Source organism: Jatropha curcas, chromosome 6 (assembly GCF_041381405.1).
Source record: "Jatropha curcas cultivar XTBG-Jc1 chromosome 6, XTBG_Jcur_1.0, whole genome shotgun sequence".
Lineage (NCBI taxonomy): Eukaryota > Viridiplantae > Streptophyta > Magnoliopsida > Malpighiales > Euphorbiaceae > Jatropha > Jatropha curcas.
Genome location: NC_143156.1, coordinates 7,799,055 through 7,810,316, shown reverse-complemented (window position 1 = coordinate 7,810,316; position 11,262 = coordinate 7,799,055). Strand labels below are relative to the sequence as shown.

General features: G+C 30.7%; 1 protein-coding gene across 7 annotated transcripts; it reads right to left on the bottom strand.

Moving 5' to 3' along the window:
• Positions 1–678: 678 nt before the first annotated feature.
• LOC105637097 (Pseudouridine synthase family protein) lies at positions 679–5,673 on the bottom strand. 7 transcript variants are annotated; one of them, XR_002284788.3, is made up of 12 exons: positions 5,230–5,673; positions 5,082–5,138; positions 4,738–4,875; positions 4,606–4,653; positions 4,440–4,520; positions 3,958–4,071; positions 3,724–3,825; positions 2,523–2,631; positions 1,747–1,793; positions 1,187–1,630; positions 949–1,050; positions 679–858 (listed from the first exon to the last, which is right to left on the bottom strand). XR_002284788.3 is itself a non-coding variant. In XM_020680641.3 (10 exons), exons 1-10 carry the CDS (start codon positions 5,575–5,577, stop codon positions 1,262–1,264), a joined length of 1,413 nt encoding a protein of 470 aa, XP_020536300.1. In that variant the 5' UTR covers positions 5,578–5,673; the 3' UTR covers positions 679–1,261. The 7 variants fall into 7 exon arrangements, 1 of the variants encoding a protein (XP_020536300.1); XR_002284790.3 differs by having other exon boundaries at positions 679–811; XR_002284787.3 differs by having other exon boundaries at positions 949–1,630.
• Positions 5,674–11,262: the final 5,589 nt, after the last annotated feature.

Genomic DNA, 11,262 nt, shown 5'->3' with positions numbered 1-11,262 from the left:
ATGTTCCTTATAAGAGCATTGGTTGATAACAATATAGGATATTAAACAAAATTATTAAATTATATTTATTAAATTATTACTCCTTCCATTTCTGTTAAATTTGACAATTTTTAACTTTTTTTTTTTCTATTTCATTTAGATGACACTTTTACGAGATCAAAAGAACATTAATTATTTTATTCCGATTTTACCATTATTTAAAAATATACATTAAATTTTATTTTATACAAGAATTAATTAAAAGATAATTTAATCGATCATTCTTTTTTTTTTTTTTTTCGATTGAGGTTATTCAATCATTTGTTTAATTTTTATGAAAAAGTAAAAAACTGGTAAAATTTAGCGAAACGGAGAGAGAGTAGTTAAATTTATATGGTTTAAATGAATATGAAGTAGGGCCAATTTCATGGGAAACTCCTGTTAATTATTATCATGATAAGATGCGAACCATATCCTTGAAAATGCAAATGATGAATGGTGTCCTCAAACTTCAAGCATTCATGACCATGGAAATGCACCTCTCCTTTCATATTGCGCGCATAGCAGTTTGGCAGTAGTGATCTGCCCAACTCAGTACGATAGTCAAAATCTTATCACACACAAAAAAAAAAAAAAAAAAAAGTCAAGACCCGCACTTGTAGAGATAGTCTTACTGTAAATGCATATAAGACACGTAGATTAAAATTGGAATCCCTCCTCGTAACTTGCAACAAATAATAATTTTGTACAAGGATGATCAGATTAACACAGACAGTACTCCATAGCAGGCAACGTCCATCAAAACCCAACCCAGAAGCTGCTCTTGCTTAAACTGTGAGCAAGCAACTCTATTAATATATTTATCTCACTTGGCAATGACTGCATAAGCCAAATGTGAAATGTGTTGTAACTTTTGAATCTATCAGAGAAACCAGATCCGACTCTCTTTTCTGAATATGAATGCAGTACCTGGCTGTCGCAATGGCTTCATACGCTCCAAATCCAAACTGTTTCAGGCATTACAGCTCTTGTTTAATACTCTTATCCACTTGTTCCATATCCCTTCAAAATCTGCTTTCAGCAGAAAGCAGAAACAGGGGAAGTGAGACAGAAAATTGCCTATCGCTGTTAGAGAAACATTAATCAAAATGTTCAACCATTAGTAAAACTTGCAAAGATAATAATAATTGTTAGAGCACTATGTCACCTTTTAGCCCTTTATCTCTCTCCTTCATCAAAATTTAGTATTCACGGAAGTTACAAATCCAAAGCCTGAAAGATACTAGTTTGCCAAGGAACTCAAAATATCCCAGCTTCTTTGCATGTAGGAAGGCAAGGGAGCATCCAACTCAATGGTTTCCATATCAGAAAAATTATAATCTGGCGATATTTTTGCATCTTGCAAAGCTTGAGACACGTTGGGTAAAACCATTTGCTTGCAATGAAGATGAAGCCGGGGTTGCTTTTCGGATATGCTTCCACTTTCAAAATCAATTCCCAAAGGAAGCATTTTTTCGCAGGGCACTTTATCATGCAAGGTTTTTTCAAGATCAGACCAATGCAAATGTTTCCACTTCCTATGAGCTTGCCACCCATATTTATAGTCTCCTACTATAGGAGTACCCAATACTTCAGCACAGTGTACACGCAACTGTTGTGCCCGGAGATGGTTGGTTGAGAAGTATTAGGGCAGGGAGAAAAAATTATCAAGAGAAAATAAGGAAATACAAAAGGAACAGCCAGATATTTGTTGGTTGTGATTTATACCTGATGCTTTCTCCCAGTGAGAGGTGACAGCTCCAACCATGTGTAGTCTGCGTTAAGCCAAAGATATAGTTACAGGGCGAAAAGCTACGTTTTTTAACAATCTGTGTGTGAACAACCAGACACTGCAATTGCTTATGGTTCACAAATGCCAATGTAGACATCTCTGATAAAAAAAAATATATATATTCATGTAACAGATACCTGATGCGTTCTCTATGCTAGAAGGGTATGCCTCAATCAAAGGTTTTTAAGTGAAATTTAGAGTGCTATTCAAACTAGTTCTGTTGAGTAGATCAAATCCCATTCAAGAGGCATAATTTAATTTGGCTATAAATTTGTCTTGAAAATAAGAAATAAAGAGTTTTCTGCTTAATGTGGTAGATATGGAGATATATAAAGTCAACTTCATCTGTGAAGAATTGACACTCTTATTATAGTTCATCAATGTTTCATTAGTTGGCTTAGTTCTTTGCCAACAGTTCTTCCTTGTTCAGTCACTACAACACAGTGTGGTAGTTTATCATACTGTGAATGCTGAAATATTTCAATAAACCTTTGGAATTCAGGATTAAACAATAGCAATAAGTGTTAGCTAAATTCTATTCAAAAGCATTTTTACTTCTCTTTGATCTTAAATAAAATAAAACGATCCTGCAAATAATTAGGATTAACAGGATACTTAGACACGTAATTTTCCAAATTTCCTTTTCTATTCTTTAACCTGGGATTAAGATCTACATGAAAATGTATAATCAGAGTTGCAGACAAATGCTAACCTTGAAAAGATTCAAGTACTCTATAATGTGTTACAGCATGCTGAGAAGATGTGTTATGTACGTTCTCAATCACTGTTATTCGATCAGATTTTCCATTGTCCACCAACACCTAAAAGCAATCAAAGCCAAAAAAATAAGCGTCATTTTAGTCAGAAAAACCTTACAAGGAAAAGCCAAAATCCATTAGACATTACTTTCTGGAAATGGAAAACTGTTGCACTATGGCTAGGTCATTACTTGGCATGCTGCCAAGATATCTGTGTTTTTTATTTCAAAGTCAGCCATATAATAAGTCAAGTGTAATCTTTATTCTCTAACACCAGCCTGGAATCTGACACTTGCTCAGTTCACCGCTTGGGGTTACATATGTCCCTCCCTCCAGCTCCTAAATTAAAAATTCTCACAACAAGTTCTTTGGCCCATCATAATAAAGTTTTGATTTTTGAATTACTGCTAAAAGCAGTAATAAGGCAATACTGCTCTTATTTCACAGGGGCTATGCCTCCAAAACTGACTTGTTTACCCAGTAAAGCATTTCTTTGAAGACAAATCACATAAATTGGAGATAAATGAGGTCATGCTGATCATAACGTGATTATTATTGAAGCACTAAAGGAGTTAATAAAAATTTAACCCAGATAGTTCAGAGTTTTCTTAAGAATGCTATGGAAAACTCCTTAATAACAGATGGCCCAGGAAATCTAATCACACTGATCATCCGTCCACGCAATTTAATTAATGAAAGAAATCAACTAGCAGAAATGACCACATTACTATGAATCTCAGTTAGAAATAGACAATTTCTGACAAATGAATGCTCAGGACAAATGCATTAAACAACTTTCTAGGCAAAAAAACCAGGTTCAAGTTTCCTTTTATATTCACCAAATGAGTAACTGAGGTTCAAGCTTTTTGGGCATTTCCCAGTCAGTTTTGACATGTAAGCTGAAATAAGGTAACAAAAATAACTAGACTAACTGTCTTCTTGTGCTTGTGCATAAAGGATTTATGCATCCAAATGATCAATCTTTTAAATTCAACGGTCTTTTCTTTTGTTCCTTCAGTTTAGAATAGAATCCAAATATTCAGAAAAATTAGAGGAGGCTTCCAACAAGTGGTGTTGAAATCCAAAAATTTAAAAATAAATTCAAAAAATTACTTCTGATAATGCATTGCCGTTAAGAATCAAGCTTGTGCCTACCTTTCCCAGTGGTGCAGAAATCAAACCCTTTTGGCATCTTGGCGATCCAATAACAAGTGCCCAATACTTTCTTTGCAGGATTCTTCTTCTGTCACCAATATCCTTGAAAAAGAAGACAACCATTAACCTGTAAGAATAACAGAACTAACAATTTCCCATTTCTCTTGAACAAATGTCTTATCAAATTTAAGCAAAATCAGGGATAAAAAAAGATATAGATAGGCAATTACTTACATCATTTGATGCTGCAAATGTTTTCTCCCGGAAGACAGAATGCAGAACTGTTGTACTTGTTTGTGTCCTTCCCATCACCAGGATGCCACTACTATCTCTATCAAGTCTATGAACCTAATAGACAAAAGATTCAGCATAAAAATATTTGCATAATAACCAAGTACGTGAACAATCTGCAGGAATATTCATGGAAAGAAAGAACCATCTCCATTGAGCTAAGTACTACAGGATGTTGAATAGCATAAACTTTGAGCAACATAAGTAATTTGAGTACAAATCTCCATTATTTTAACTCAATGCTACTTTCAAGTTAATCAGGGACACCCCTAATCAAATTCTACATCACCCACCGTTCAAATTCCTATTACTATATTTTTAAAAAATCACATCCAGAAAAATATGTTATTGTTGAACCCAATGCACTTAAACATGAAGTGACTATGAAATCAAAATTAAATAAAGCAAATTCATAATGAACACACCAGCCTAGGCGGTTCTGAGTAGTCATAAGATAAACAACTTGCAGCCAGTTCATCTAAACTTCTTTTGATGCCAATGCCACCCTGTCCAAACATGTAAAAGAAAGCTTTTTGCGCAAATGATCCAAAAGAACAGAAAACATTCAGGGAGCACCAAAGTATACCTCACCTGAACAGGAATTCCAGGAGGTTTGTTGACAACTATGATGATATCATCCTATCCCAAAAAAAATCACGACATTCAAATTTTGGGCAATGATAAATCTTAATATATCTAAAGTAACAGAGTCAAAGTTACAACCTTATACAACTCAAGGCTACGAATAAAGTTAACTGCTTCTTGATTATAAACGTTCTGTTGTTTCTCAGAAGGCAATGCTTGGACAGTAATAGGAAGAAATATTCTATCCCCTATGCTCATCAAGTCCTTAGCTGCCACCTTCCAGTAATTTCAGATTTCAGAAAAGAAACAAAAAGAGTAAAACCAATAATTCTAAGAAAAAAAACCATAGGACACACCATACCATCAAAATTAAACCATTCATTTCAATTCTCATATATTCAAATGGACCCGAGATGATATAATTTCCAATTCTAAAGATAAAAAGAACAACTTTCTAATAAAACAGAAAGCTTCAATGGTACCCTTTTAACTTTCTGTTCCTCTGCTTGATCACGCAGATTAGAAGACTCCCTTCGAACCTTTAACCGAACAAACCATGAAAAATCACTTCAGATTCCAAAAAATTTAATGTTTCATACAAAACCAAGGACACCCGTGAAAGTGAAAGACCTGTCTCAACCGAAATAGTTTCTGTACGAGGCTTCTAGGGAGTTCCGGACAGCATCGAAGAACCCACTTGAGCGCCGTTGTTTCATTGGCCAGTTTCTCCGAAATGCTGACAGATAACGCTTTTCCCAAGGCGGATCCGCTGATTGTCGAAGTGTAAGGAGGTAAAGTGAACCATTTGCCTTTCTTTTTGTCATCAATTTTATAGTTTTGGTCTTTTAGTGAGGTTTGGGTGTGATTACTAAGGTAGTGACACCGAAGTATGCCGGCAGCTGAGACAGAGTACCGATTGGAGATTGTCAGTGCCGAAGGGAAGCGGAGAACACGGCAGAGGAAGGCAGTTTCCGGCATCAGAGTTAAATTTTTGGGTTTTCTTGGTTTTGAGTTTAGAAGAGACGGAGCGCTTACAGGGGACTAGGAGGGTTTTACGACCCGGAAGTTTGTGACTATATCCAGTCACCGGTCAAAGTTTTGGACCAACCGGAAATGGAGTTCAGGGCTCCGGTTGGTAAATTTTGGGCCTAATCAAAAGCAGGCCAGCCTAACTAAAAAGACCCACATATACAGTGAAATTTAGGATTTGTTTCCTAAATTTTATAATTTTAATTAATAAATTAATATTACTAATAAAATAATAATTTAATTTTATTCTTTATTAAATAAAGGCACTTTTTTTATCAAATAAATAATTAAGGGCACTTGGTTAATTAATTAATCATTGTTATAATGTCCTTGGATTATAACTTCAACTAGTTACATACTTAGACATTCTGTCGAATAAAAATAACTATTGTGTTTAAGATTCAAATTTATAAATTAATGAAAATATTTTTGAAAATTTATTAATTCCATATAGAAATAATCAATATCATGATTCAAAATTTTTCATTTATTTTTTCCAATTATTTGACAAAAACTAAAATTAAAAATAACAAACAAACTAAAGAGAAAAATTCAAATTTTTCTAAAAAGGTAAAGAATATTAAAAATAATATAACAATAATAGTCATTCAGTCTCATCAATATAAAAATGGAAAAGGATATTATTCCAATTTCAAAAACCCACATTTAAAATTAATAAATTGGTTGAAAACTCATGTAATTTTACGTTCTATCATTTAATTAGAAAATAAAATAAATTTTGTAATATTTTTAGTAAAAGGCCTAAATTTTATTATTGACATAGGGTGATGGAATTGACACAATGTCACCATTGAGGTGAAATTTTTCTCTTTTACAAAAAAGTGAACTTGAGGCTATAATGAAATTCATAATTCCATGAATTTTGACATCTTTTTTATCAACTAAATAAAAAAAAAAATGATAAATCAAAGAAATGTTTAAATTCCATCAATCGTTAGACATCAAATCAAGAGGAAAAATTTATAAGGTGAGAATTTATAAAATGTGATCTATTTTATCATCATTTTTTATATGTAAATTCTCTCAAGAGCAACTCAAAGAGTAATACCAAATAGACTCAATATCTCATACATGGGTTGCATTATTATTCTCTACCAAAAGGAAACTGGACATTATTATAAAACTAATTTAAAGGAAAAAAAAAAAAAAAAGATGAGGATAGTACAGTATGAGAAAACAAAAAGGCAAGGTCCTACTCTACACATACTTTAAGAATTAACTAGGAAAGTTGAGGGACCATTGATTAATGTTGCTACTGGTGCATGCCTTTGAAACATCAGTGTCCCTGACCAGGGGTTGGACCACTAGAATCTCTCCTTCTTCCTGAAATTTGAAGCTTTCTTGTTCTGTGTCCCCGACCACCAGGGCTTGGCCCTGAATGCTTAATGCCTCTCAGACTTAACCTGTTGAAAGAATCCTCCATGCCCAGCTTCAGTGTAGTAGCCAACTTCAAATCTTTCATTTGCAGAGCTTCTGATTTGGTGAAAAGAAGCAAGTTCAGTAAGAGCAGCAGAAGAGCATTACAACTTGGAGGCCTTAGTTTCTGAGTCATTTTTGGTGCTGGTGATAATATATAAAACTACAGGAGAGATGCAAGGTATATATAGTAGCTATGGTGCATGCAAAAACTTGGAGTTTGAGCTATAAGAAAGAATTAAAAAAAGAGAGAGTTATAAGTACAATTAACTACTAACTAGTTGTGCTTTTATAGCAGTAAAGGTGATCTTGGGTACTTGATCAAACCCATGTGATTTGTCTCCTAGGATTTTAAGGCAGTTAATAAATAAAGATTTTTGTGAATAAGTCCACGATCATTTTTTTTAAGGTCGCAAATGTTTAGACCCCTTTTCTACGTCAGAAGGTATAGGAAGTGTACATATAGTTATACATCCACAACATTTAATTATGAAATGGGATTGATTTACCTAGATTTAAACAGGATCAAATTAATAAAAAATATTTCTTATTGAAATTATGGCTTGACCCAAAAAAGAATAAAAGTGATAATAATTTTTTTAAAAGTTATGTTTTAATTAATTTGATCTATGGATAGACTCGGATCTTGATAAATTTAATCCTAACAATTTTTTTTTTAATATAAACCATCGGTATCCAGATCCAATTATTAAGGAATGCCTAATTTGACATGAGACTTAGTTATAGTTAAGACTTTTCGCATAATCCTGCAGGTGTATTTAGTGGGGATCAAATTCGAGAGCTCTTTGCACATATTCGGCCTATGTTGTCAACTGAACCACAACCCATAGATTAATTCTAACGAAATTTGAATGTTCTTCAACTAAGAAAATGACAAAACAATAATAAATATTAATAATCTTAATCTATGGAAAGTGAATATATTATTCAATGAAAATAAGTACAAATGCTCAACATGTTGATTGCTAAACTGGCCAGTGATGATTAATTAATATCTTTATGATATTAATTAATTATAAGACAAATGATATTAATTAATTATAAGATAAATACTTGGTCATAGAACTATTTTAATCATAAATGGTATTGTCTTTTGATAGTTTTAAATAAGGTTAAATGTATAAATTGACACTTGAATTTGATAAGAAAAATCTAACGGGATTATGTTAATCTATCAATCTCTTCAATTATAAAATTATACTTATTGAAGACTTTAACTCACTATAAAATTATACTAATTGCACACTTATAAGATAGTAATTTGAAAACCATTCTTTAACAATATTTGTTAGAAAAGACAAATAAAACATCCACTCATGCTATACAATATGTAATTGAAAAATATATGAAATCCTATTTAACACATACAATTCTACAAGTTAAAATATTTAATTGGTATAATTTCTATAAATTGAATAGCATAACCAATCAACTTAAAAGTTAAAGTTGCCGTTAGACTTTCTAGGTGTTAAATTAAGTTCAGCCTCTTAAACAATATCGACTTCTGTGCAAAGCATCATGCATGTTCTCTCTCCTTAGTCCGATTTTCAAAAATTCTTATAAGAAATAGAATATCTAAAAAAGGTGATGAATACAGGAGCACATGGAAGCATATACGAAATAGAAGTCCAATGTTGTAATAAAGGGTGTTAATAAGAAAGCTACACTCACAATATTGTCAATTTTCATGGCTGGCCGACGGTTAGCACTCTATCAATATCAGTCGCAGCCTCCAGGTGGGGGACCAAATTCCATGCAAAATACCCTAATTTAATTAGTTTGTTTGCTTTTTCTTGGTACACGCATTCTCCATCGCTAGTGTAATTGTTTGGAGACTCTTACCATCAAAGCCACTTTCACTTATTTCAACACTGTTTGAACAGAACTCGCCATGGGCGGTTCCAGACTGGAACCTTTACAATATTTGAAATTCCAACTGTCAAAAATTGTGGAATTTTTTAGGTTGAAATCAGCCGAAACCATGTCAATTTTAAAAGGGTGTCGACAGACAGTTAAGCTAGAGATGTTTAATAAAAAATTTCAATCAGTAGGCATTTTAAAGTAGTTTTGTTTTTTATCAAGTCGCAGTTCACGAAATCGCACTCTATTTTTACATATTTTGATTTGTATTAATTATGTGTGGCTGTCATACAAAAAATTTGTTTGAACAACATATCTAACTCAAACCACCAATATTCCCATTTTTTTTAAGAATTCCCCCATATATGAATTTAACTCGTGCAAATTTGATATATGCAAAAAGAACTGTACTTGGGAATTATTTCCTCGTATCTATTTAGCAATATTAGCTATTTTAATAGTTTTTAATTGTTATTGCAGCTGTTGGTAGTTCTATTAATTGTTAGCTGGCAATTTAAAATGTTCGATAAATTAAAATATTTGTTTAACCCTAAAATTATATAAAAAAAATGACATTAGTTGTTTAATTAGCTTAATTCAGAAGAAAAGGCAATAGGTATAATTGTCAACAAAATTTAATTAAAAGCTATACACTAATGTTCAAATGGTTAAAATTTTTAAAAAAATTTTCTACAACCTCTAAAAGCTACGTTACCGAATGCTATAACTAATAAAAATAGTGTACAATTAAAATAAATGGTGTTTTGATTTAGTTAAAACGCTAAAATTTAGCTCAAATGCTGTTGCCGAATAGGGCTCTCTTCTTTACCACAATATATTATACTAGTTTTTTTTTCCCACAATATATTGTTCTTTTTATACTCATTGCTTATATTTGTTTATTTTGATATAATATTAAGTATTGATTATAATTTTTATTTTATATTATTTATATGAAAAGTTAGCAAATTTTTTAGGGCCGGAATTATTTTTATGTAACTGCTAATAAATTGTATATATTAATCAGGTTTAAATTTACTAAGTTTTGAGAATCTATATTTAAAATCATTGGTTCTAATAATTCATATCCTCTTATTAAGTTCAAAATTTATTTAAAAATCTATAAATTTTGATAAAGTTTAATGCAACTATAACCAATTTAATAAAATCAAAACCCTAAATTATAATGAACTTTTACATATAATAAATATAAAAAAATATCAATTCATAAATAAATTATATAAAATTCATTTACACCAAGCTATTGAATTGTGCATTATGTTTTATAATATTTACAAACAAGTTTGTAATTATAATTTTTTAAATGCTTTACCGAGTAAGAAAATAATTATATATCATATATTAGAAATTTTCACTTTGTAATCTTAATTAAATGGTTTTACTCGATAAAATAAGAGATAACTTTTAAACATAAATTGAGGTAAATATTTTCATACATGATCAATTTAATTTAAAAATAAAACCAATTAAATCAAATTTACAAAATGAAAAGTGATTTGAAATCGAATATTAGAACCAAATCGATTCAATCAATTTTGCAAGTAATTTTAGGTTAATACAGTCTAAATTTTTGTTTTGTTTTGTTTTTTTTTTTTTTTTTTTTGAACATCACATGAAACCAAGGCTGAACATCACATGTATATTTTATAATTTTTTCATGCTTACTATTTATATTATTTCTCTTGCTCTCTCTATTCTTGGTAAGCCAATATGTGGTAAATGGTTTAAAAGTTAAAATATATATTTATTTATAAAAATCTAAAATATATACAAATTATTAAATCAATTAAATATTTATTATTTTATTATTTAAACTGAAAAATATCCAAAGGCTTAGATATCTATAAATTGCAACGATCCACATACACTTATTTAAAATATATATATATTTGTTGAAGGACATAATTATCTATATATCTATTTAAAAAATTAATTTTTCAGAAATTACATCCAATCAAATTATAGAAGAAATAAAAAATAAAAATTTTTATTATTTATTATTATTTTCTTAAAATCTTTTAATTGGCTATAATTAAAATTATTTTAAGATCATTTCATAACCCCTTTCCGTTATTTCTCTAATCAAGATGGTTTTGTTTTCTTTGAAGTTATCATTTCTACTTCATTTCAAAAGTTGCTTATGTAATTTCTTTTTCCCCATATCATTATATATATATTTTTCTCAGAAACAGCTGCATATTTCTGAAAAAATATCACAAAAATCTTTAAGAAAACCATAAAATGACATTTGTTTCTTTTAGTGGAAACAATTGTTCCTCTTATTCATGCACTAAT

Bases quoted from the DNA above. Each gene is read 5' to 3' on its own strand.
- LOC105637097 (XM_020680641.3), bottom strand. From the start codon at position 5,577: ATGCCGGAAACTGCCTTCCTCTGCCGTGTTCTCCGCTTCCCTTCGGCA. The intron at 4,072-4,439 runs GTGTGTTCATTA...TTTGTCTATTAG, and splicing joins ACTCAGAACCGCCTAGGCTG to GTTCATAGACTTGATAGAGA. The intron at 1,794-2,522 runs GTTAGCATTTGT...GGCTTAACGCAG, and splicing joins AGTACTTGAATCTTTTCAAG to ACTACACATGGTTGGAGCTG.